Source organism: Cyclopterus lumpus, chromosome 17, assembly GCF_009769545.1.
Source record: "Cyclopterus lumpus isolate fCycLum1 chromosome 17, fCycLum1.pri, whole genome shotgun sequence".
Classification (NCBI taxonomy): domain Eukaryota; kingdom Metazoa; phylum Chordata; class Actinopteri; order Perciformes; family Cyclopteridae; genus Cyclopterus; species Cyclopterus lumpus.
The window spans coordinates 15,293,146-15,317,306 of record NC_046982.1 but is presented as its reverse complement, the minus strand read 5'-3'; the positions used below and the strand labels follow the sequence as shown (position 1 = coordinate 15,317,306).

At 41.5% G+C, this 24,161-nt stretch overlaps 1 protein-coding gene across 3 annotated transcripts; it reads left to right on the top strand.

Moving 5' to 3' along the window:
• The first annotated feature begins 571 nt into the window (after positions 1-571).
• Positions 572-23,987, top strand: LOC117745953 (abl interactor 1-like). Of its 3 annotated transcripts, XM_034554594.1 has the most exons (10): positions 572-826; positions 5,813-5,980; positions 9,978-10,154; positions 13,716-13,819; positions 14,084-14,224; positions 15,936-16,036; positions 16,930-17,145; positions 18,712-18,801; positions 20,994-21,179; positions 21,280-23,987. In XM_034554594.1, exons 1-10 carry the CDS (start codon positions 710-712, stop codon positions 21,453-21,455), a joined length of 1,476 nt encoding a protein of 491 aa, XP_034410485.1. In that variant the 5' UTR covers positions 572-709; the 3' UTR covers positions 21,456-23,987. The 3 variants fall into 3 exon arrangements, with proteins under 3 accessions (XP_034410485.1, XP_034410487.1, XP_034410486.1); XM_034554595.1 differs by lacking the exon at positions 18,712-18,801 and having other exon boundaries at positions 573-826; positions 21,280-21,595; XM_034554596.1 differs by lacking the exon at positions 21,280-23,987 and having other exon boundaries at positions 17,715-21,035.
• The last annotated feature ends 174 nt before the right edge of the window (positions 23,988-24,161 follow it).

Here is a 24,161-nt window from a genome sequence, read left to right as displayed (position 1 = left end):
ATTTAAACCGCGGTGATCTGTGGGAAATGTAGTGTCTTGTGTAAAGTCTATATGGGCCTGTCTTTAAAACTCAATTGTGAATTTCAACAGTGCTTTTGTATTTCTGTTACTCCCATTTTCAATAATGTCTTCTGGCTATGTATTTAATATGTGAGGGTATTGTTGATGTTATTGTTGTAACTGTAAGACTAGCTCCCCCTTGCCTGTCGTTTGTTCTTTTTTTTAAAGATAATCTGACTTTGTGATATGTGTATTGTTGTGTCCGATTTTATTTCTGTGAAAAAAAAAACCAATGGTGGAAGAAATGTTATACATAATGTGTTATTTAACCTAAAATATACTATTCATATTGCACGTGTTATTTTTATAATAATGATACTCCATTATTTTTACGAAACTACTAGAAAACCAAATAGTTTATTGATTAAAATAATGACTGTTATTATTTTACCTTACATTTTCACTGATAGACTCATACGTCACCACAGTGAAATGCGATTGGTCTACAGCTCTTCTCCCTCGGCTTCTCAGCCAATCGCGGGCCACCGTTGATAACGTAGCTGCCCGTTTGTCACAGGCTATTGTGAATCGGAGGCCAGCGGCCCCACAATGCCAGGCGGGGGAGCCCCTCTCTCAGCTACACGCCACAGCATCACCGCCTCGCCTCACTGAGAAGGACAGAGAGGAGAGCAATGCGAAGGGATGTAAGATGGCAGAGCTACAAATGCTATTAGAGGAGGAAATCCCTGCCAGTAAAAGAGCCCTTGTAGAAAGCTACCAGAACCTGTCCAAGGTTGCGGAATACTGTGAAAACAATTATGTTCAGGTAAGAGATGCCTTTAACGGCCGTTCAATTCGTTGGATTTAACCGCGATCTCCGTCGAGTCTGCGGCGCCGTATAGTCACGTTAGAAGTGAGTGAAACCACAGGGACAGGAAACGCTGGTCGGAACGAAAGGGATCCTCAAACCGCTAGCTACACGTAGTGGCCTCCCCCCCTCTGATATAAGGATTCGGTCAGGCGCGGCTGCGGTTCGTTATTTTCTCGTTTCGGCTCGTGTTCTCCTGTAAACGCGAACGTTACTCGATGTGTCGGGAGCTGCTGGAGGCTTACAGAGGGTGTGTCGTTGTTATGACCGAGTGGTTTTGTCACTGACTGCATTCCCTGTGACAGAATATCATATCGGCCCCCATCAAAAAAATCAACAAAAATTCATTTAGACGTCACATATCCTTGTTAAGCGTGACGTTTGGGCCACATAACGGCGCTGTAAATTAACAAAAAATAAAAAAAATCGCGACTTAAATCTATACAGAGGCATTTGTACTCCAACATCAGTATTAGTAATCAATAAGTGATTAGTTACTAATTCGTTGTAACGTTAGGGGTTATTAACGTACTCCAGAGTCACTATAAACTCTGTGTTAATGTCGCATATCGAGTAAAGCACCTACTCACTACCAGGACTGTTACATGTCCTTCTCATTAGCCACTTCCATATAGACACCAAGCATCCCTCCACAGTTGGGGTGCTTATTAGTGGATAGCATTATGTAGGTCAAGTCCTGAAAGACTTGGGGGGAAAAACACAAGTCATTGAGGACTCAAGATGTGTAGTGCAGCTACTCATGATGCAGAATGTGTTTGCTACAGTGCTGAAAACATGGCTCTGGATCATTTGCATGTAATCAAATGCCTGGTGCATGTCGATGATAGGTGTGTCTGCTGCTTTTTGTACAGACTGGATGTTAAATCAGTGTCGGTCAGGAACATTATTTATCAGAAGCAGTAGCTCCCAAACTGGGACAAACAGATGGAGCTGCAGGGACCATACAAGTTTCACTTACTATTTTATTAATTTAATTGGAAGTTTTGAAGAGAGTCATTATTACTAGCTAATGTTATTTCCACACCCACAACACCCACAACACAGCACAATAATCAGTTGTGTCAATGTTCAGCTGCAAACATGTGCTCAAGTTGGATGGTGGGATTTCTAGCCTGAAGCGTTCTCTCACAATAAATTGCATCACCCTGCTATTTTGCCACTTTGAGAATGTATTCATTTAATGTGTGGGTGAGAGTGTGAGCTTACACCGGAGACCATCACTAGGTTCAATGGTCTGGTGTGAACAGCAGAGTCTGCTGACAGACCAGCACACCCCAGAAACCCCACTGTGCTCCAGCAGGGTAACATTTGGACTTGCTGCTGAGAAAGCCCACAGTTTGCTGTAATAACACGTCAGATGGCTTTGCCTTGCTTGTCATCAGAAATGCAATGTGGGTTACACTACTTGAATGCACGTTTAGATGATGAAAAGCATGCACAGCTCTATGTTGGAGTGTCCTCACCTCAATGTCATTATGCAGAAAGCTACCTGATGAATTTTGACATGAAGCTCAAAGGATTGTGTTATTATCCCAAGTCATTTAAGGTCTCGCAGGTACAATTTAGTTGACAGTTTGGGAGGAAATGTCATGCTTCTGTAGGTAAACTTATATATTATTAGAAGTAGTGGGTTAGAGGTTAAACATAGTGGCTGACATATTGATTTATACATGTTCACTTATGGATGTTTTACATTTCAGTAATTTGGATGATTGTGTGGACATCATCTTGTCAGGAACACCAGGTTGATAGCTTGACCCTTTTGTGTTACTACCAGGAAGCAGTGTATGTGGTTGTGTTAATAAAATCTACGGGTTGATGATGCTTTTCATCCCCTTCTCAGTTGATCTCAGGGGTGTGTACTATAGTGTCACCTTCTGCTTCAATATCTGTAATTATGCCTGGAATATGAAGATACATTTATGCCGCTTCTCCTGAATAATTATTATTTTTGGGACATTAAAATGATTATCTATAATATCGCATGCATATGAATCCACTTGACAAACACGACAGGGAATTAAGAGTAAGCTGTGCAAGTCATTACAGCAGATACTCTGTCTGTGAGCAGAAATATTAGACATGCAATATGTTTCAGTAATACAGCTCTAAATTCAACACGTTATAGATGCAGTACATGCATTCACAGTATCAACCAGAATAGCATAATCTCTCAAAATACCGTACTGTCAGTGATATGCCCTGATATGTAAATCCACTCTTATTCTGTAGGAGAAAAGAGTTTTATTCTTGGATGAGTATTTTTGAAATTGGCCAATGAAACGCTGTCACCTACAAAATGATGGTTTTCATGAAAGCAGAACTCCGCTTTGGTGGTACCCTTCTTAAGGCCTTTGTATACTAAAATAGCAACTCTTTAGATGATACTGGTGTTAACATTGAAACTTGCTGTTTTTGGATGGTCCTTTGCTGCTATTGGTGTGTAAATGGGTTTTAACATTTAGGCTTATTTAATTAAACTCCTTCATTTTGTTCCAGTATGTGATTCGAAAACCACAAAGTGCCAATCAATGGGTTTAAGCTGCACATTATTTTTGAAAGTATCCGTATCAATTTTTATGTGCTGAAGGGGGTGTGGAAACCCATTCTACTAAATATTTCCCTGACGTTGACCCCCCCTCCCGTCAGCTCACATGAGACCCCTCTGACTCATGGCTGTTTCATTCATGACTCATGAGGTTCATGATATTCCACTATCAGACCTGTTGTTCAGTATGATATGGCACCGTTACGCACTACGCATTGTTAAGGTTGATTCTGGTGCTTAACAAAAAAATCATTCCCAAATGCAGCTCTTACAAAAAGCCTTTTGTACGCTTAAAATGAAACATAATAGAAATAGTGTAAGAGAGAGAAAGAGAGGGAGAGAATTATAATGAATAATGCCTATTACAAAGATGTGGGCAATTATCACAAAGGGTTTTCTATGCAGGATATGTTCAGACTTTTAAAAATTGAATTTGATTCCGTTCATAGTCTCTTTTTAATCCCAGTTCACACGATTTCTTCTTCCAACTCCCTCTTATTCGAACATTGTTAAAGATAGGAGTAGGCAGCTAATTTGATCTATTATGTTTGTTTGTGTACTCCTAATTGGCTCATGAGAATAGTAAAATACGAGGTGTTTTTGTAGTCTGGACGTCCTCGGAAACGCAAGTCAGCGTTTCCTAAGCTCAGGTATGAGGACCTGTTCCAGTCTCTGTGATAAAGCTGAGTAGGCAGTATTGTTCCCTCTGCACGGGATGGGCGGACGTGTTAGTACCACCAGACATCTGCAACACATATTGGTGCTGCTGGTGGTTTGCTAGCTAGCAGGTAGGCAGGGGGTTCTTTTTTGTTAATGCAGGTTATTATCTTCCTGCAACCTCACACAAACCAAAGTGTTGCTTGGTGAGAGCTGGTGAATCAAAGCCAATGTCTTTGTGTCAACACATTTATGGGATTCTAGATTAGAGCTTTGAAAGTAAAAATAATCATAGTGACTGTGTTCAGTCACTATGACTGAAGCATATAGTTTAACAGATCAAACCCGATGGGTTTAAGTGTTTTTGAAGCACTAGTTTAGTGAGATGGGAGTCTGATATCGCACTCGTATCTGCCTGTTTATCTGTATACACCAGTCATGAGATCATTAGCTCAGCTTAGCATGAAGATAGAACACAGGGAAAGTGTTCAAGCAAGTAACTTCCTGTGAAACCAAAACTTCTTTTCACATTTCTTTTTCTGTGCATTATGTTATTAAGTAGGAATTAGAGATGCTGTTACGTAGGCTTATTTTGATTATTTTTTTTTTTTAAAGAAAGAATCAAGCTAGCCGTTTTCCCCCTACATCCAATTTTTTTATGATAAGCTACTCGTATTGTTTTCTTGCCTCTAGCATCATACTTAATGCAGAGGTGAGAGTGATATTGAACATCTCACCTAACTCTCGGCAAGAAAGTGAATAAGCCTATTTCCTAAAATATACATTTGCCTTTACCTAAAAAGGAGCAAGTCATGCACTGAAGTACCTTTCATTTCTTTCTTATGTATAACATTCATTAATCCCCAATGAATGTGATGAATCCACATTATAGCTACTATGTATGATGTTCATTGCACACTCCAGACTATTGTAAAACAGGGATGCTACTCTTTCTTAATGCACAGCTTCTTTGCTTTGATTTTTCTTTCTTTCTTGCTTTTGGTGAAACAAATTAGTTTAGTATGTGGTGGTCATTTTATCATTTCATACACTTATTGAGGAATTTATTAACGAAAAAAGAAAATCATTGGGATCAGTTATATTGACCATAATTGCTAGTTGTAGTCTTGCCTCCAGTTTTCTGCAAAAGACTGTCAGTCCCCTGTTGAACTCTCTGTGTGGCTGCATTACCCCTGTTTAGTTTCCAAACTATAAATATGTACATTCAGTCCCTTTGCTATTTAAAGGCATCCAGAAACAGATGGTTTGCACAGCCGGGTGGATATTTGGGATCCCAGGAAATGTCTTGGCATTCCTGCTCCCTTGGCTCAACTCCCACCATGCACCTGTCCCATGTTGTCCATCTTGGTGTGTTATTCGGAAATGATTGTTGTCCAGTTCCAGGCTGCTTTGCGTCCATGAAGTCATTCCCTCTGAGAATTATGAAATTGTGTTCACTTCCCTTCAGATCTTAACTTAGCTTTGCAGTTTTTAAACAGTCGAGAATGAACGGTCCTGTTAAATACAGCCCCTTGTAGAGAGCTGCCCTTTCCCTGCTCACAAACCTGATTGGAGACTGCAGCATTTCCTCTTAAGTTTGTTGGAGCTCCCTACCTTACTTCCCTCTGCCAACTTCTCCATTTCTTCCACCCACACATCCTTCCACTGATTATGACTGACTCGTGTTTTTCTCCTCCTCTCTTTCTTCTTTTTGCCAGGCTCAAGACAAGAAAAAGGCCCTGGAGGAGACCAAGGCCTATACCACCCAGTCTCTGGCCAGCGTGGCCTACCAGATCAACGCCTTAGCTAACAATGTGCTGCAGCTGCTGGACATCCAGGCCTCGCAACTGCGACGCATGGAGTCCTCCATCAACCACATCTCCCAGGTCAGGTACACACCACAGCACTGGAAGACGCTCATACCCTATGGATGCATACATTGCATTTATGTAAATGCATAATGTCCAGGGTCTTTATTTACCTTTTTTTTGGGACAAAAGCCTATATTACACTTTAGTGAGACATCTCCCTATTAGTTGATCTACTCTTGTTTTAATTTGCTGTTGATGCTTTTTGAAGTCAATGCAAACTCGAAACGTCCTCCATGTTTAAATGTTGTGTGGTTTTTGAGGATTGTCATGTGAGGATTAAACCTATTTGAATACAATAAAGTACAAACCTGCTGTTATTGTCCCGTGTCATAGTGACACATTCACACTTTATAATGACACACAGAAATGGACAGGGCATCGATCATGCTGGAGCTGCCAAACCTCCACAGTCTCTCTTCAGTCCCTCTTGCTTCATCAGCAATCCTCTCTCTCTCTCTCTCTCTCTCTCTCTCTCTCTCTCCCTCTCGCTGTCTGCACTTCACAAGGCCTGTCAGCCAGTGAATGTCCCCGTCCCCTCCCCGTGTGCTTCATTAAGCCTGTCAGGATGAAGTCCTGACGCCAGCTCTCTCGCCTGGTTAGCATTTTCAGCTTCCGCTTTACTCCACAGGCTGCAGGATGGAGTACAGTCGGGTGACGTCCAATGAAGGAGAGAGAAAGTCTTTTATCGTTCTTTGAGATAGTCGGTTGATATTTCTGCCCCAGATACAACAGCTCTATCGGGACTTGAAACCACACAGAAACTCTAAAGCCGGCCTGGTCACTTAACGATAGTTGGTACTGAGTCAATCTGAGGAGGGACTTCCATCAGCCCCAGTCTGTCCATCATGTTTACAATACTTCTTTTTCACAGCAGCCCTTTTGATTGTTAAAGCTCAGGTGGAATTAATAACATTAGCGATGGCTCCATTTCATATGAGAGTACCAGTGAAGCCAATATGCCCGACACTAGAGCTGAAGAACAAGTCAAGCTAACCGGATACAGCCGTCATTAAAGCTGTTTAGTTATAGCCTATTTAGTTACCTGTACTTTTCATAAAAGGTGTACTTGATGAAAGGCAATCCAACAGACAGTGCATGACAATTCGTATGTAAAAGGTATTATCATATCACGATTAATGAATGTGACTGTCTCAATGTAAATGTCTCTCACAGGTAGAGAAAAGTACATTTACTTTAAGATGCATCTCATGCAGGTTGGCCCCCAGGGCTTTGATTCATTATTCTAGTGGCGACACTTCCGACAAATTACATTTTATCTTAGTTGTGCCAGGTGTTTTTCTGCCTCACAAATGTATGTGCTGAATTGGTGGGATTAGAAAGTGAAGGTAGCCGAGCACTGCTGCCAAATCCAAAGCCCCATCTCTGTAGGATTTAAATGCTGCAGAGGAGGCTGTCACAAAGTTCCACCAGAAATGCCACTAAATGCAAAACTACAGCAGGTTTTAAAAAAGCAGAGCTGTTGCAGCTACCCCAAAGCAGTGTGAGGGATTGTGTTGCGATAAAAAACACAAGTACCTTGCCATACGTCTCTTTACTCCTCTTTTCCATTTCCTTGAATCCCGCAGAGTGTTGTCTGTTTTCTTTTTTTATTCATCTGGTCCTTATTTCTCTGAAGTAGTTGTCATTCATCAGCTCAACGACCCACTTGTGCCTCTGTCTGCTCCATTTCGACTTGCCAAATCCTCTGAAGAATCATATCTGAGGGCAAATTGAAAAAAAATTATAATGACACGGATGCAGGCACTTGTGAGGTTTCATTCATAACTCCAGAGTATCATTTGTACTGTCGAATTGGCTGAATATGTAGACGTGTTACTGAACAATATATGACAATTGCACTGCAGAGGCCAATCATGTGCTAAAACACAGATGTATAAGGCAGCAAATAGGATATAGATCCAGTCGTGAACAGTACAGCTGTGCATCTGCTCACAGAAACACACTGCAGTGGTTGAGCAGACAGCCAGAAGTTTAGATATTAGATATTACAAAAGAAAATTAGATTGAGAGAGGACAGAGGTCTGTCATCAATGATTAGGTAACAGTAATTATGTTGCACGTGTAGAGGAAATAGGGAGTCCAGTCACCACCTGCAGATGTGTGCCATGCACTCTGCACCGCTGCTTCAGTTGTTCCTCTTTGTCTCTGGATGCTACTTTCATGTTTTTACAGTATAGACACAAGATGGGTTGCGATAGTTTAGTAAAAGTTACCATTTTAAATGATGTTGGCTTGAATCTCGAAAGTAAAAAGTGTTCTCTGCATCCATCTCATCCCCACTTTAATTTCTTTTGACATTTATTTCTAAACATGACAGCCCACCTCGGGCCTTTCTGTCCTTCTGAGTTGTGTTCTCGCTTTCTCTAATCTGCGCTCCACCTTCACTCGCCTATCACAGGCAGGAAATGGGCGTGTCTTTTTTGTCTCTCTTACTTCCCAGCTGAAGCTGGGCGTGTCCACGCCCTCAGTTTCCTCTCCTAAAAAAAGAGCCTTGCATGTTTTCTATATATATCTCATATGCAGCACACAGACTTCATGTCAGAGAGAGAGTTCTGCGTGGGTCAACTTCACAACACCTATCAGACGTTCCATCTCTTGGATTCTTCATCTCCCCAGAGAGAGGCGATGGCTCAGTGGTGATTGATGAGTGACCCGTGTTGCTGTTTGGGAGTCACACACACACACACAAAATAAGTACACATCTACTCACAACACATGCACTCACAGATATCTACATGAATATACATTGATATTGAATACTCAATATCAATTGTCTCCTTGCCATCTAGTATGCACAGATGCAGGGCGAAGGTACACTATGTAGAGTCTGATTAACAACTGCCATGGATTCCTATATGCCCGTTATAACACTCATCGGCTCCCAAACGTGACCGCATATTCCTGAGATAAAGCCGTCCCCGTTACCCCCACCATTCTTCCCCCCCGATTCGTTTAGCTCCCTCCTTTAATCCCTCACTCTTTCAACTTTCATTTATCATTCATAAATTGAAGGCCAGTCCTAAGGCGGCAGTCCTGCTGTGAAAAGGGTGCTGTGAGCGATAATGACCGTAATCTCAGAAGAAATGGAGGTCACTGGCATTTTCACTTCGCTTCTGGTGCGAGAGGTTAAAGTAGAGCTTCGTCAAATGGGCCAGTACAGCAGAATAGTGGGCCAGGAGGAGTTCAAAGGATGAACCTAGAGTGTGTGTTCAAGCAGTGGGAGGTCGGAGGATTCAAAAACCACAAAGGAATAAACTGGGTGAATTTCTAAACCATCATTGCTTTGATATTCTTTTTTAATCCACACACATGTTAGTTTAGTTTCTCTCTGTTGCGAACCGATGTCACACAATGGTGGACTCAATCAAGATATGAAACAACTGTAACTCAGGGGAGCAGGTAGCAGCAATTGATCCTGCATATTCTCATATAAACGTATTGACTGGGTCTCAAAAAATAGTACATATTTTAAGAATAAATGTGCTTGAATGGAAACGAAATATAGTAATAATGAATATGCTTAAATAAAAAGATTAGAGTGATTCCTGTCAGGTGATCTTATTTCAAACCTGGCCATGTTCTTCCTTTTTGCAGTCATTTTAGGATGGGATCTGAAATATATATATATATATATATATATATATATATATATATATATATATATATATAAATTGACAATACAATCTCACCAGGGAAGTGAGGTGATTATGCCCCCTGAGCTCCTGGGAGGCTTTTTAATGTGAAACAGATGGAGGAAGTATTGGGTTTGTATATAATAAGTGCAACAGGCACAGGGAGGCCTTTTCATAAAATATGATCCAATCTCTCCTGTCACTCCAAAACAGGGAAAATATAAATCGTACATGTCTGTGATCATAATCTGTCTAAAATAAAAGCAATGCATTTGGATCATTTTGCAATCTGAAGAGTAAACCCTTAAAGTCTGTTGTACCCCGACACTCATGTTCTCCTTCATTTCTCTCTCCTGCAGACGGTGGATATCCACAAGGAGAAGGTGGCACGTCGAGAGATCGGCATCCTGACCACAAATAAGAACACCGCACGCACCCACAAGATCATCGCCCCTGGCAACATGGAGCGGCCGGTGCGCTACATTCGAAAGCCCATCGACTACACACTGCTGGACGATGTGGGACACGGCGTCAAAGTAAGAAAGATATCGGTCATTGTGTAAAAAAAAAATATATCCCTCATATAAGACTAATTTACTCACATGAAGAGAACCCGAGTTTCTGTCCACAATTTAGTGACTGGTTTTCAAAAAGCACTTCCACACTATTCTCGCTTCACCGCAACCAGTGTTGCAGGCAACTAAATCCCAAAGTCATTACTTTGATGCATTATCTTGATTTACCAGTGATAATCAATTTTGCTAGACGGGACACATTCCTAGTCGAGGTCACACTTTCCACTTTCGTGTGAACAAGCCGACTGTCTCCTTCACTCACAATGCAAGCCGATCAATACACTGGCCTTTCAGTTAATTAAGTCCAGAAACACGGAGAAATGTATCAAACACTCGCCCCAGAATGATATGTGGAGTGGCTAAAAGGAAATCTGTGTTGGTCAGAGATTTCATTCATACAACATCCTCAACTGGAAGTTAATGAGAATGTGTTTAGCACCCACAGTGTGAGTAAAAGAGACATATTGGTGCTACACACCATCACGTCCTCTATTGAACTGTGGGAAAAATATTCTTTCAACCCCCTTTCTGGCTCATTCTTCAATTTTTCATTCTCTCTCCCCATGATCCATCTTGCCGTCTCCCCTCTTCTTCTTCTCTTTTATATAACAGTCTGAGTGTTTTTGCTTGTGTATGGCGTTTGTATACACACACACAGTTGTGGCCATTGATTGCTGGTGCCACACATTTCCGCAGCTTGTTTGAGTTCACTCCTCATCCCTCTCCCCATGTCTGTCTCTGTTGAGATAGCGGCTGTCCGCTGATTTTCAAACATCCGCTTAATCGAATTCAAAAGCCAGTGTTTCCTCCCGTGAGAGCCGGCTCACACTGACACAGATTTGGCTTGGCCCACTATGCAAATGAAGCATCATTCATGGATGCTGCAAATTATGGATCTCTGCAGAAATCAGTGCACAGGCGAGAACATGTGCATGCTGGTGTGTGTGTGCGTGTGTGTGCGTGTGTGTGTGTGCGTGTGTGTGTGTGTGTGTGTGCGTGTGTGTGTACACAGACAGAAAGGCGTAATATCCCAATTCCATATTGTTCCCGCAGAACTCTCTCTCTCTCTCTCTCTCTCTTTCTCTCTCTCTCTCTCTCTCTCATGTCTGTGAATAATTCAGAGAGAGATTTATATAATGTCATACTCTGCATCAGAAAGAGACAGACAGAAAGCCAGAAATGTAAAGTATTCTGAGAAGTATACGATAATGCACGTGTATGGTTATATTCGTCTGTGTATTTGTTTTGGTGTGTTCCTACTTTGTGGGGGAATGGCAGCTTATTAGCGGTGCGTGGTTCCAGCCTATTTCCTCCTTGCAGCGGTGGGTTCCCTTGAGCGTCCAGGCCGTGATCATCACTCCCTTTTCATCCACATAAGCCACCCATGGATAGTTGGGAAGTCAGGCTTGGGCATTGAAAGAGCCATTTGCAGATTTACGGAGGACTGTGCTCACCCCTCCACCTTAACAGCCTTTATTGGCATTACTGGCAGTTACCAGGGAGACATCGTTGCGACCACATTACAGCCACTCTGACATCTGGCTGCTGTTATTTATGACCTTGCCGTGCTTTACTGCCCAGGTTCCTCTTCTCCAGCAGAGCTGCATGTCGTGCGGGCACTGCTCATTATTTCTAGTGTTTAGAGATTCAGGCGATTCTCATTCTGATTACAGTCTATACCACAGGTCTAGACACCGACACACACTCCCATACACACACTGGGGTGGTGAGTAGTTTCATGATGTGTGTTTGATCTCGAGCGCAGTGGTGGTTTCACCTTTTTCTGCTCCTTTTTATTCAAGCTTTACCAAGCAGTACAAAGGGAAGTTATTTCTTCCTGTTTGTTGCATAAAACCTACATTAGGTTGTTTGGTGTGGGTTTGATTTCTGGGAGGCAGCTTTCTGTCTGAGTGTAAATGCCAGTGAGTGACATTATAGAACAATATTTCTGGTGCTGATGATTAAAAGACAATGTGCCAGATATTGTATGACAGTTTTACTCAAATATGACTCAAGATAAGTTAAGAATGTGATTAGTGCTGAAACAGATTATTCAATTAGTTGAAAATGAATTACCAACCCAAAAAAAAAAAGATCAGGTGCCAGCCTTCCTCTACTTTTGTCTGTAATCTTTTAGGTTTTGGGTTGTTGGTTGGACAAAACAAGCAATTTGAAGATGAGGGAAATGAGGAAGCAATGAGCTATTTTCTGACATTTTGTAAACTAAACAGATTAAACAATAATGAAAGCCATCACCAGCTTCCGCCCTAAATGTGATAAAACCTGTTAATGTTACAATTAAATAACATATCATTAAGACAATGGCAATTTGGCTTGTATTACATTTATTATTTATTATTAATAAATCACTAGAGGAAAATAATACTGTCTAAAATAAAGATCCCTGATTGCTGTAATTCATCTTTTGCCCACAGCTGCAAGATTTTCCCAAGGTTTTCACACACACACACACACACACACACACACACACACACACACACACACACACACACACATATACACACATTCCCACACACTAGCAACTGACACACACGTCACACATTAGAAAGGAATAGACCCTTTTAAGTCCCTCATCATGTGCTCATTTGGCCAGCTCGCCAATTCAAACCACACGAGTCTCGAGGCAGCATGGGTGACTTTGACTTATTATTTTTAACCATGTTTCATTAGATTCTCCTTGGTGTCCTACTCGTTTTCTCGACCGTGTGATTTTATTATTCACAATGCTCTTCTTAAACTTTATGTACTGTATATAAATATGTACTGTATTAATTAGAAATACATGGGGTTCATGCATACTGCTTATTTATCACACTTGCTTTCACTAAACTCACTTTAACCATTAACCAATGAGCACATCTTGTTTTCTGTCTTCCTTTTTGCCTGCTTGCACTCAGTGGCTTAAGGCCAAGGTAAGAGATGGTTATCTTTCTCTTGTTTTTCTTTCATTTGTAAAAACATGTACATGAATTTTAGATTTTGATAACCTGCAATTAAGCAGTTTCATTGAACAAATGATTCCATGAAAAAGCTGATTTATTACGATGCTAGAAAGCACCGTCATTACACCGACTGTATCTCTTGTTTCCTGTTTTAACATTTACAACATCACTATTTGTCATTGATGAACTTTAATTAACAGAATTTAACTTTTTCAAATGAACTGTCACAAGTATAAACCTGGTGTGAAATTCTACCATGAACATACTTTAGTTTCAACTATATATATGTGTGTCACTGTAAATGCAGAAAAATTGTAAAAATGAGATATATTCCTATCTCTTTTATATCATCGATATACCGGGTGACATCCACAAAGGCAGCCAGTCAGCATCGTGCTGCCTTCTATTCGCTTTTGAACGAAATTCAAGTTTGGCTTAGTCCTTATAGGTTTAAGTGACTCATCCTCTGCCTAAATATTCATTGGCAGGGGAAACACTGGTGTCAGCTCATCAGATTATAAAAAAAACAACATGTTTTAACTTCTCTTTTCTCCTCTAGCAACATGGGAACAATGCGGCAGGAAGGGGAGGGACACTTTCCAGGACCACCCCACCCTCACAGAAACCCCCAAGCCCCCCCATGGCTGGTCGCGGTACCCTGGGGTAAGAACATACAGCTTTAAAAAAAATGGTTCTCTGTACATGTATTCTTGCACAAACAGAAATAAATATGTATATTATACCTTTTATATGTTAATAGTCAGTTTGAGACTAGTCCTACATTACACAGCGGTTGTTATAAACACAAAGACCACCTGACCATGGTTACATAAACAATGTCTGTAAAAGCCCAAAGTACCTCCTCTCACTGTATGAAAACACTGAGAAGTAAGTGTGTCCTCTTTGGCTGTGTTTATCTGTATTCAGGCGTAACACTCCCTACAAGACCCTGGAGCCAGTGAAGCCTCCAGTGGTGCCCAATGACTACATGACGAGCCCCGCCCGACTGGGCAACCAGCACAGCCCCGCACGCACAGCCTCCCTCAACCAGAGGCCCAGGACACACAGGTAGCGTGGACCCTCTGTTTCTTGGACCTGGAATCAACATATAATCTGTGTTCGCACAGCGTAACACTCTGATAGAGCTCCACGGTAGACAATCCCAGGAGTGAATGCATTGCTGCAAAGCTGCGAACCACACTAGTTTGAGACCAATTTGGCCATGCACTGTAAGTCACGTTCAACTAGAATGTGTGAGGATCAAACCAGAAACATGCAACGCGTGATTTACACACAGCTCTATAATTGGAGTTAAATATGAAATGACGGGAAATAAATGACAATAAACTACTTGTTGCCCTTTTCATACACACATTTTGACCCGTGATAGTAGTAAAATCACAGGTGTTACTAATAACCAATGTCTCTGTGCTACTTAAGTGACCCAGTATGACAGTGAGTCAGCATGCACAAAAGGCCCATTTCACAGCAGCTTGACATGTCATAGCAGGGTAAACACAGCAATTGATAAAAATATTGTATTTAGTGTGTAACAGCCACTCAGGTGAGCCAGCATACACAATACCAGGGCGTAACAGGGCCGTAATTACTCTTATTAATTACACCTGTGTTGACCCTGCTATGACAGGGGGAAAGGGCCTCGACTAGGATATTGAGGCGGCTAAATGAAATCCAGCCATCATTCATTTAATTATTTATAACGGTGTTTCCTGGTGTGATATGTCAACATGTCTGTGTTTGTGGAAAAGGCCTAGTGCCTGTGACTCACTCCACTGAAGGCTCTACACACCAGACTTCCTTCCCTACCACAGCTGCTTTAGACACAAGCTAATTAGATCTCTCCTCAACACTGTGTGTGCTTAATTGATTGAGACCTCTTTTCTTGTTCCCTCTTGATATGTACAGCTTTAAATGTGCCATGGCTCGGCCAAACTTCATCCTGAGAGGACACGTAATCAATCGGAAGCGAAAACACCTGTGTAACCTTTGATCTACAACTGCTCAGTTATTGCTGTATTCGCTTGATAACTTTATATTCTTAGCTTGTATTTTCTTTGACCATCCCGAGTCATTGTTTTCAGTACATATCCGTTTGGCTGGAGCACCTATACATCCATCCATCCATTGTACCCATTTATCCACAGCAACACAGTGTCAGTGCATAAGAATACGAGTGCTGGTGTTTGCTAAAATGAAGACTACATTTCCAATTAAAATATTGTCTATTTTAATATCAGCGGCTAGCTAAAGCTTTCAACTGTTTTTATCCAGTTGCACCAGCCCGAATATAGCATAGTGTTCAGCATGGAATTCAACCGTTATCTCTATTTCTTGCTCATTTTCTAATTTCAAATTCAAAGCAACAACAATTTATACATGTTTAACTTTACAATCCAGCATCTAAAGGCAACGTGTAATTACTAATTTAGTCTGAGCTTTAGAGAGTTGATCATGGTTCTTTAGGTCTTCCAAACAAGCCCGGGCTGTCATCGTGTTGTTTTTCTGACACTGTGTAACTGCAAATGTGACTGTGTGCTCCCCAAATCTGTGCCCAGTATTCATGTGTGAATGCGACAGACGGCGCACACAACACATCCACAGAACCGTGAATGTGTTGCCACGGTGACAAGGACGTTGTTATGACAGAATGACATATGAGTGTGTAATGATAGGACGTCAAACGCTGTCATGTAATTAAGTTTGTCTCACACTTCCTCTAATGATCACCATAAAGATTCTTTCTAACTCTTGTCTGCAGTGGCAGCAGTGGCGGAAGTGGCAGCAGGGAGAACAGTGGAGGCAGTGCAGTTGGTATTCCACTCGCAGTTCCCACCCCCTCCCCTCCCAGTATGGGGCAAGGTGAGTCTCAGCGGCCGTACCCTCACTGCTCATCGCGGGTGTACACAGTGAGGAGTCACTGCTGGTTACAGTAATATTATATTTGTCCCTGTGTGTCACTTGTCCTCACCCAATCATTATCACATACGCTCAGATGGACATGCATCGGGCCAAACAGAAGGATATATAAGATGATATTATAAACAATACAAACAATTTTATACAAAAGTAAAAGTGCATTCATATAATCTCACTTAATATTGAAGACATTTCTGTACATCTGAGAAATATGATCAGCATTTAGCTTTATTCAGGCCATATCTGAGTGTTTCAGCTTGTATAAATAACCTATGAGGAAACATTGCAGGTCACACTGATCACTGATTATTGTAAAGGTATAGTCTATGATTACATTACTTATCATTTAGCTGATATGGGTGAATTTAGGTTGAAGACCAGTTGAGCTGCTGCATTCTGGATGAGCTGCAGAGGTCGGATGGCCTTAGCAGGTAGACCTGCCAGGAGGGAGTTACAGTACCTGTGCCCCCTTTTTCAGTTTTTTCTCAAACATGCATTAAATATACACTGAAAAAAAAAACTTTTGAGGCAGGAAGCAAAGAAAAAAAAAAGGGGCACTGAAAAGCAATAATTATTAAAGTGGTTAAGAACAAGATGAGTGTTTTGCTTGAAAGTTTTTTTATTTTTTATTGTACTGTTTTATTTAATTTATTCATTTAGTGTAAGTAAACTGAATTGAAATGCTCTCATCTTATTATTTTCTTCTCACATTCTGCATGGAAATATACTGAAAATGGATGCATACTATTACAAAAACTACTGATAATGTCAGCAGTAAAAAGTGACTTATCAAGCTTAACACTTTACACTCATGTCTTCTCTCTCCTCTGCTGCAGTGGTGACGTCCTCTGCCTCGGTGCCCCAGGGCCCCGGCTTGGGTCCAATACCCATGTCCCAGTTCGGCACCATCTCCCGCCAGATCTCCCGTCACAACTCTTCCACCACCTCCTCGGCCTCCATGGTGTCGGCCACTGGCACCTACCGCCGCGCACCCTCCGTCTCATCCCAGCAGCCCCACATCAACGGTGGTCCGGCCTACCCACAGAACTTGGGTAACTCAGATTCAATACATTTTCTTGTCATCAATAATGTTTAAGAATGGTCTGCTTTTCTTGATGGTTGGTGCGTAGTAATAGACTCATCTGATCTGGTGAAACTCACACATACAGTACATTTTGGCTTATGTTTTCAAGAAGAGAGAAAGCTTGTATTATTGGCAGAACAGACATCGTGCAGACTCCACAATCTATAATTATGTGAAACTGCTAAAAACGATCCTCTGGGTCTAAAAGATATGCTTGGGCTTCCAGAGGCTAATGAATGATGAACCATAATTACTGAAGTCAGGGTTGTTGAAACCTTCCCACCTCACCACTGCGGTGCAGAGTGTTTCATTACCATTTGTAATTGAGTTATGACATTATCACTTTAGTCAGCTGGAGAAGGATTCTTGTTCAGGAGAGGAAGGCAGTCAGGAGGCATGTCAGGGCAGCAAACACATAAATAGTTACTAGACTTGGGGAAACCCGGTACATATGCATATTCTCTGTCAGAAGATATCATTTATTTTGGCAGGCGCCCCTCTGAGCCATTTTCTTCTAATGGCTTCTCTCCCTCAAAGGACAAGCATCTTCCTTGGCACAGATGGAGGAGGCTGTTTGTCTTGTCTGGGAGGAGAGAGACAATGATGCAGAGCTGCATCAACCAGGGTCTGTAACTGGGGCAGCGTATGATCTCTGTGATGTCTGCTCATTTAAATTTAATTCAAGTAAAATATACTGGGATTTCTGGTGGATGTAATGGCAGAAAAAGCATGAGGGATTTCATTGATCTCTCGGGTGTAGCTGTGGATGGATGTGACTCTGCGGTGTGAGTAGAGTGGAATAATAAGCCCAGTGAGTTTACAGACGCCATTCCATGTGATTTATGAGTCAGACCTGGCGTGCACTGGTGTGACATCATGTCTTCATCTGTCAGACAAGCAGTGCTTGTCTGTTTGTCTCTTCATTTTTCTCCTTTAAAGAAACTGGAGCAAAAAGTCCTGTTCTAGAGGCAGAAGGTGGCGATTGTGTGGATGCTAGGCTGTCCAGTAGAGAGTGAACTAAATGTAGCACTCAATCCAGACATACCACTCTAATTCATATACAGATGCTGCAGCTCTCCCTGTAAATGCTTTTTTTGAGAACACACATCCCTGCCATGTTACAGCGCCCGAGCTTCCACCTTGCAACTCATGTCTTTAGGCCTGTGTAGTGCTTTGCAGCTCTTGCATTGTAGCAGAAACATATTGCTAGCTACGGCCTTTCACTCTTGATGTTAAACGGATGCCGATGAGGTAGATTTCCTAACTGAGATGAGACGAATGCCTCCTTAAACGAAGGAAACAATAGAACAATGATTGGAAATGTGTGAAAGAGTTGCTCAGCAATGCTTTCTGCACTCACAAGCTGTTTGTTTTCTTAAATTCACCTCTCTTTCTGCATTCTGTGTTTGGACTTCATCTCCTCTGTAATGTTTATTTGCTCTTCGCTTGACGTTGCCTGTCTCCCTGTCCAACACCTCCATCTCTCTCTGTCTCTCTGCTGCTTCGTCTGCCTCTCTGGGTGTTGCTGCTCCAGTGTCTGTGGCTCCTCCGCCTCCTCCTCCAATGGTTCAGCTGACCCCACAGATCCCTCTGACCGGCTTTGTTGCCAGAATGCAGGAGAGCAGTAAGTAGAAAATCCATGTAAAACATGCACATGCACCGAGTTAAGCAGATATACATGTGTGAGTTCAATTAAACCCATTATATATTATACACACACTCACTTATGCACATACAGGCTGTGTGTTTCCAAATATCTCAGTATTCAATTCACATTCTTATAGAGATGACTCTTTACATTCACATCCACACTCTGAGACAGTTACGACCACACAGTTGCACAAAACACACACACAGTATACACTGTAGGTGGGGCTGAATAAAAAAACTGAATTAATTGAATGACCTACATTAAAAATCTCTGAACGACCTAAATTGACTCCAATCAAATTTTCACCGAATGTACTGAAATAATGCAGAACGGTAAATCCATCTTGATACAGATCTTCAGTCATATTGGTCGTATTTTATGTCTCCGTGAATGTGGCCATACAAACCTAGAGAAACACCTTTCATCAATGCTCTGAAGCATCCACACGTAGCCTCACTTTTACACTCTTCCCCGTGGCTTGCTTCACTCGGCACACCTTTTCGTGCACTGTATTTGGGGTCGAGGGGGAGCACACGCCCCTCGGCTGAATGTCTGTTGCCATGGTGATGGATCACGGAAAGCGTGCATCCCGTTCTTTCTGTCCACTGAGGAGAGAAAATGTGACCTGATGCCGTGTGCTGATTCACCCATCAGCCTGTCTGTGTTTGTCCGGTCAAACGTGATGCAGACTGCCGGCCTGCTGCACCACCAAAGAATGCAATATGTCTTAAACCAAGTTTATGGTCTCAAGCCGGTAATTAGCACATTTTGATACAAAGAATTGTGAACCTATATTCATTAAGCTTTTGCCTCGTATTCTTCTAAACAGACAGAGGCACACAGGAAGTGAAGCATGTCACATTTCCCACCAGAAACAGGGATTGCTATCCAAATAGAAGAAGCAGTGGCTAGTTAGTATGACCAGTGATAGCCCCCCTCCCAAGAAATGCTGATCTCATATATAATCACTTTAAACACATGCTTTTCAAATGTTTTTAAGAGTGAATTTCTGTCTGCCTGAATTGTAATTTACTATTAATACAGATTTTTTGTCAGATGTATTTCCCGCCAACTACATAGCATGCTGAGACTAAATGTAACGTATGTTGTGTTTACACAGACCTTAAAGGGGCAATGGACCGGACTAATAAAATGCAAGACAGCTTTTATTATATCGTGAAGCATTTTCAGCTCTTAATGCTAAAGAATATTAAAATGTAGTTGTTTAACCAGTAGATAAAAAGGTATGTATGCAGTTCTCTGGTTCCTTATGCAGTTTGTTTAATTCAAGAGCAGGCTTATGAATTAGTTACACAAGGAGGTGCCGTTTTTCTTTCATCTCTGGACTTGAATGTGTTTAAGTAGCACTAGTGGAAGAGTGTCAGGACCTTGTGTGATTTATTTATTAAGCCAGTAAAACACATATCCAGCCAATAGACCACCTTGTCCTTGTATATGCAGACCACTTAGTAAAATTAAATACGAGAGGCTGAAACATCCATTTTAGGCACCAAGAGTAAAAAAATTAAAAAAAAAACTTAATAGATAGTCATTTGGAAATTCTTGGTTTAAATGGGGTGACAAATACAATGAAGGGTGCTATTAGCATATGTATTTCTTTTTTTACCAACAATACTAGCAGGGCTGTAGCTGCCATTGAGAACAGAAGTCTGGGGTTAAGCCACCTGGGGGGGTTGTATTCCACAGTGTTTTAGACTGAACATGATTTCATTGGACATAGGTTAAGAAACAAATACACTAGTAGTAGTAGTGACCCGGCGCTGCCCTCTAGTGGACATTTAAGTGCATAAGTCGCCACAGTAACAGGGTCCATAAAGGTTTTTGTTGGTCTCTATAATGGTTGTCAATATGGAAATATTAATTTGACAATATCTATGCACGTTTAAAGTCAAGTCCCATTGTCCCTCTTCACAGTGAAATTTTTTTGTTGCAAAAAATAGTCCAACCCCCCCCCAAAAAATGAAATGGAATGAATAAAAGAGGGTGTCAAAAAAAATAACATTTGGAAGGGAAATTGAACACAAACTCTGAGAGAGACACATTTTGAAATTGGCTGCGCTGACGGATGAGATGAGGAGAGCTAACGTGTTATCTGTGCACTTCTCTCTGATCCTCCATCTCCTCCACTGTCTGTCCTCTTTCAGTAACGGACAGCCCCGCCCCGCCTCCTCCGCCTCCCCCAGAGGACATGGGTGTGTTTGAGGAGCCCTCTCCCCCTCCTCCCCCCCCACCTGTGGACTATGAGGAGGAGGAAGCCGCGGTGGTTCATTACAGCGATCCCTACGCTGACGGAGACCCCCACTGGGCCCCCAAGGTTTATTTAGAGAAAGGTTAGCGACCGCTTTCCCCTTTTCTTACTGGAAAAACTTGACTCGATGTTCATTTACATTTTTGTAATGATACCTTTTTGTTTTTTGTTTTTTCCCCCAGTTGTGGCCATCTATGACTACAGCAGGGACAAGGAGGATGAGCTGTCCTTCTTGGAAGGAGCCATCATCTACATAATCAAGAAAAACGATGACGGCTGGTTTGAAGGCGTCGCCAACGGCGTCACCGGACTCTTCCCAGGAAACTACGTTGAGTCGATCATGCACTATGCTGACTAAAAACAAAACAGAAACGCACCCAAAATGGCAATGCAGTTTTGAGGTAAAACCGTGAGGATGTACAGATGTTCGCAGCTCCCGTTTTGAATGAAGTGCCATAGTGGATTTTTAAATGCTTTTCTTTTTTTGGGAGGGAGGGAGGGGAGGGGGGGGGGGGGGGAGGGGGCTTATGCTTGCACGGTTTTGTTATGCTCCCAAAAACAAACAACAACAAAAACGTGTCGCACAAAGAAGGAGGGTGCTGAAGCTTTGGACTGGGGGTCTGTTAGTTTACACTGTGGCCGAAAAGGGAGGAGATAAAGGCCTTTGTGCTACTGCTGATACACTCGGTTCGGTCAGTAGCACTTTGCAAACTTTAAACTGTCATATTTTGCCTGGCAAAACTTGACAGAGTAATTTCTAGCAATGCCAAGTAAATCTAGATTTAGTGATTCAGTGTTTATGCAACCAGTATTTCCTGCTCGCAGTAGATCCAGACAGTGAAGTTATCACTAGGATTTCATGAATAGATGAGGCAGTGTAGCAGTCTTTAGATAAAATGCTGCGCAGAAGCTCCTCCCTCTTTATTTGCACTGTAGACCAGCAGACCAACGGTTCCCTCCTTTCACAAACATCCATCATACCTTTACAAAAAAAAAAAACCCGAAAAGGACAAACTGACATCAACAAGTGCATTAGGACACGACTGAATGTTTGATGCCGTCGATGTCCAAATCACAAGATGTTAAAGAGGGAACAAAAGCAACCTTGAGTTGTGTATTTACTGGGCTCTGTGTATGTGGGGCTGCTGTCAAAAAGGGTGAACTGAGTGTAAAGAATGCATTACGAAAAAAAAAAAAAAGACAACCCAACTCTTCTTTCTGTTCTCTTGTATATAAACTGTAACGTGAGAAGCTGCAAGTACAGTACATTTGTCAGATAGTGTGTTTCACCTGTGAGTTTCCACCAGCGTCAGTGGAGGTGATGCCAAGATCGGATGTTGTTTTCAATTTTAATTGTTTATTTTTTACTTGAATATTCATTTTATTCATCACTCACAGTGCCATTTTAACTTTATCGGAGCAAAGTGGCCGTGTATAAACATTTATTTTTCTATGTTCAGTCACCACTATATCATTTTTTGATCATTGTCACTGAATTCGGTGATGCTGTCCAGCTCCTGTAGCAGCGATTGCTTCAAAATGAGAAGCAGAGGAAGGACTAACCGGTGTGTTTTCATGTTGGTTCCCATTGTGTTGGAATAGCTGCACTGATTAGTAATCAACTGTGATGACTTAATGATTTCCTTCATTGCTTTTGGTTTTTACTCAAGAGTTGCTATCCAGAAGTATCAACTCACCTTTACTCTTGTCCATTCTTTCAGTGGTGTGGTGCTTCACATTGGTGCTTAATAACCATAATCACCGACCCAAACAACCTCAAACCAAGACTGCTCTAAGTACTGTGGAAGTGTAACAGGGGATTTAAGTCGCATTGCTTTCTTCCAGAGGATGACCATTTATCAGATTTGATTGTAATCGTCTTCAATCACAGCTGCATTTCAGTGAATGTAGTGCTAACCCAGCAGTAATGTGCTCTAGCTAGAGACGGTCTGCCACTCACAGTCTGCTTTTGTCGATCGGCACACGGATACAGATACGAGTCTGTGCTACATATGAATGACACCCGCTAACTGCAGTGATGGAATGATTTGCAATCCCGAGGTCTTAAACATAGTGCCGATATGGAGACTTCTGTTCTCATTTCTACTATTTTTTGTTTTGTTTTGCGAAATAAGATGACTGCTCTTGAAAAGTGATCGTTGGTTCAAGTAAAACCCACTGTCAAATATCATTGAAGCTAATGTTGATCTCAGAATCAATGTTTTTCAACAATCCACATAAACACAATCGTAGATACACTTTGGGAATAACGGGCATTGACAAACTTTCATTTTGAAATGGATACAGACTTCCTCGTGTCGTGAAGAGATTATTATCCAGAGGGAACATTTTTCAGGTTTCCACACAGACAACAATAACTCAAACCAACAGTATTCATTCAGCTCTCTGTGCAAAAGAAATATCTCAAAATTGTTGCAGTGAATGATTCGCCACTACATCCCATTCTTGATTGTATTTTTTCCATCATGAGGTAATTTCTTTGTGAGAAAACAACTTTTTCTACCTAATGTATTTCTAACTTTGCATTCAACTTGTTTTTGTGTCGGATACTGCTGAGGAACGTCCGCTAGCAGTTTGTATGTAAAGGATTAATTTATACTTTTTTCATAGAGAAATCATGAGACAACCACTGATGACTTTGTAATGTTTACCACTTAACGTCTCGCATTTCAGGGCATCACAGGTCAAGGCGCCTTTCTTTGATGTGGGTTTTCTTAATGATGAAACGTGGGTGGGGAAAGAAATCTGTAACTTAAATGTTCATGGGAACAGAAACCAATATTTGTCTTCTCTCAGTTTGTAAATATTATGTGTCCATTGAAATTTATGTACAGTCTTTTTTTAATAAACAGCCCATTGAAACAATGAACCCAAGTGTGTGATTTGTGTGTTGTATAGCTGAATGAATGTATACATGTACATTTGTTTTAAATATCAGTATACATTTGGGAATACATACAATCTAAAATGTGATCTATTGCATCATATCCATGTAAGGCTACTGCTACACTTGAGTGCATTACTAAAAACATTGGCACATTTG

Coding starts and splice junctions, on each gene's coding strand:
- LOC117745953 (XM_034554594.1), top strand. CDS start 710: ATGGCAGAGCTACAAATGCTATTAGAGGAGGAAATCCCTGCCAGTAAA. Junction 16,037..16,929: donor CCCTCCCAGTATGGGGCAAG/GTGAGTCTCAGC, acceptor CCTCTGCTGCAG/TGGTGACGTCCTCTGCCTCG. Junction 17,146..18,711: donor GGCCTACCCACAGAACTTGG/GTAACTCAGATT, acceptor TTGCTGCTCCAG/TGTCTGTGGCTCCTCCGCCT.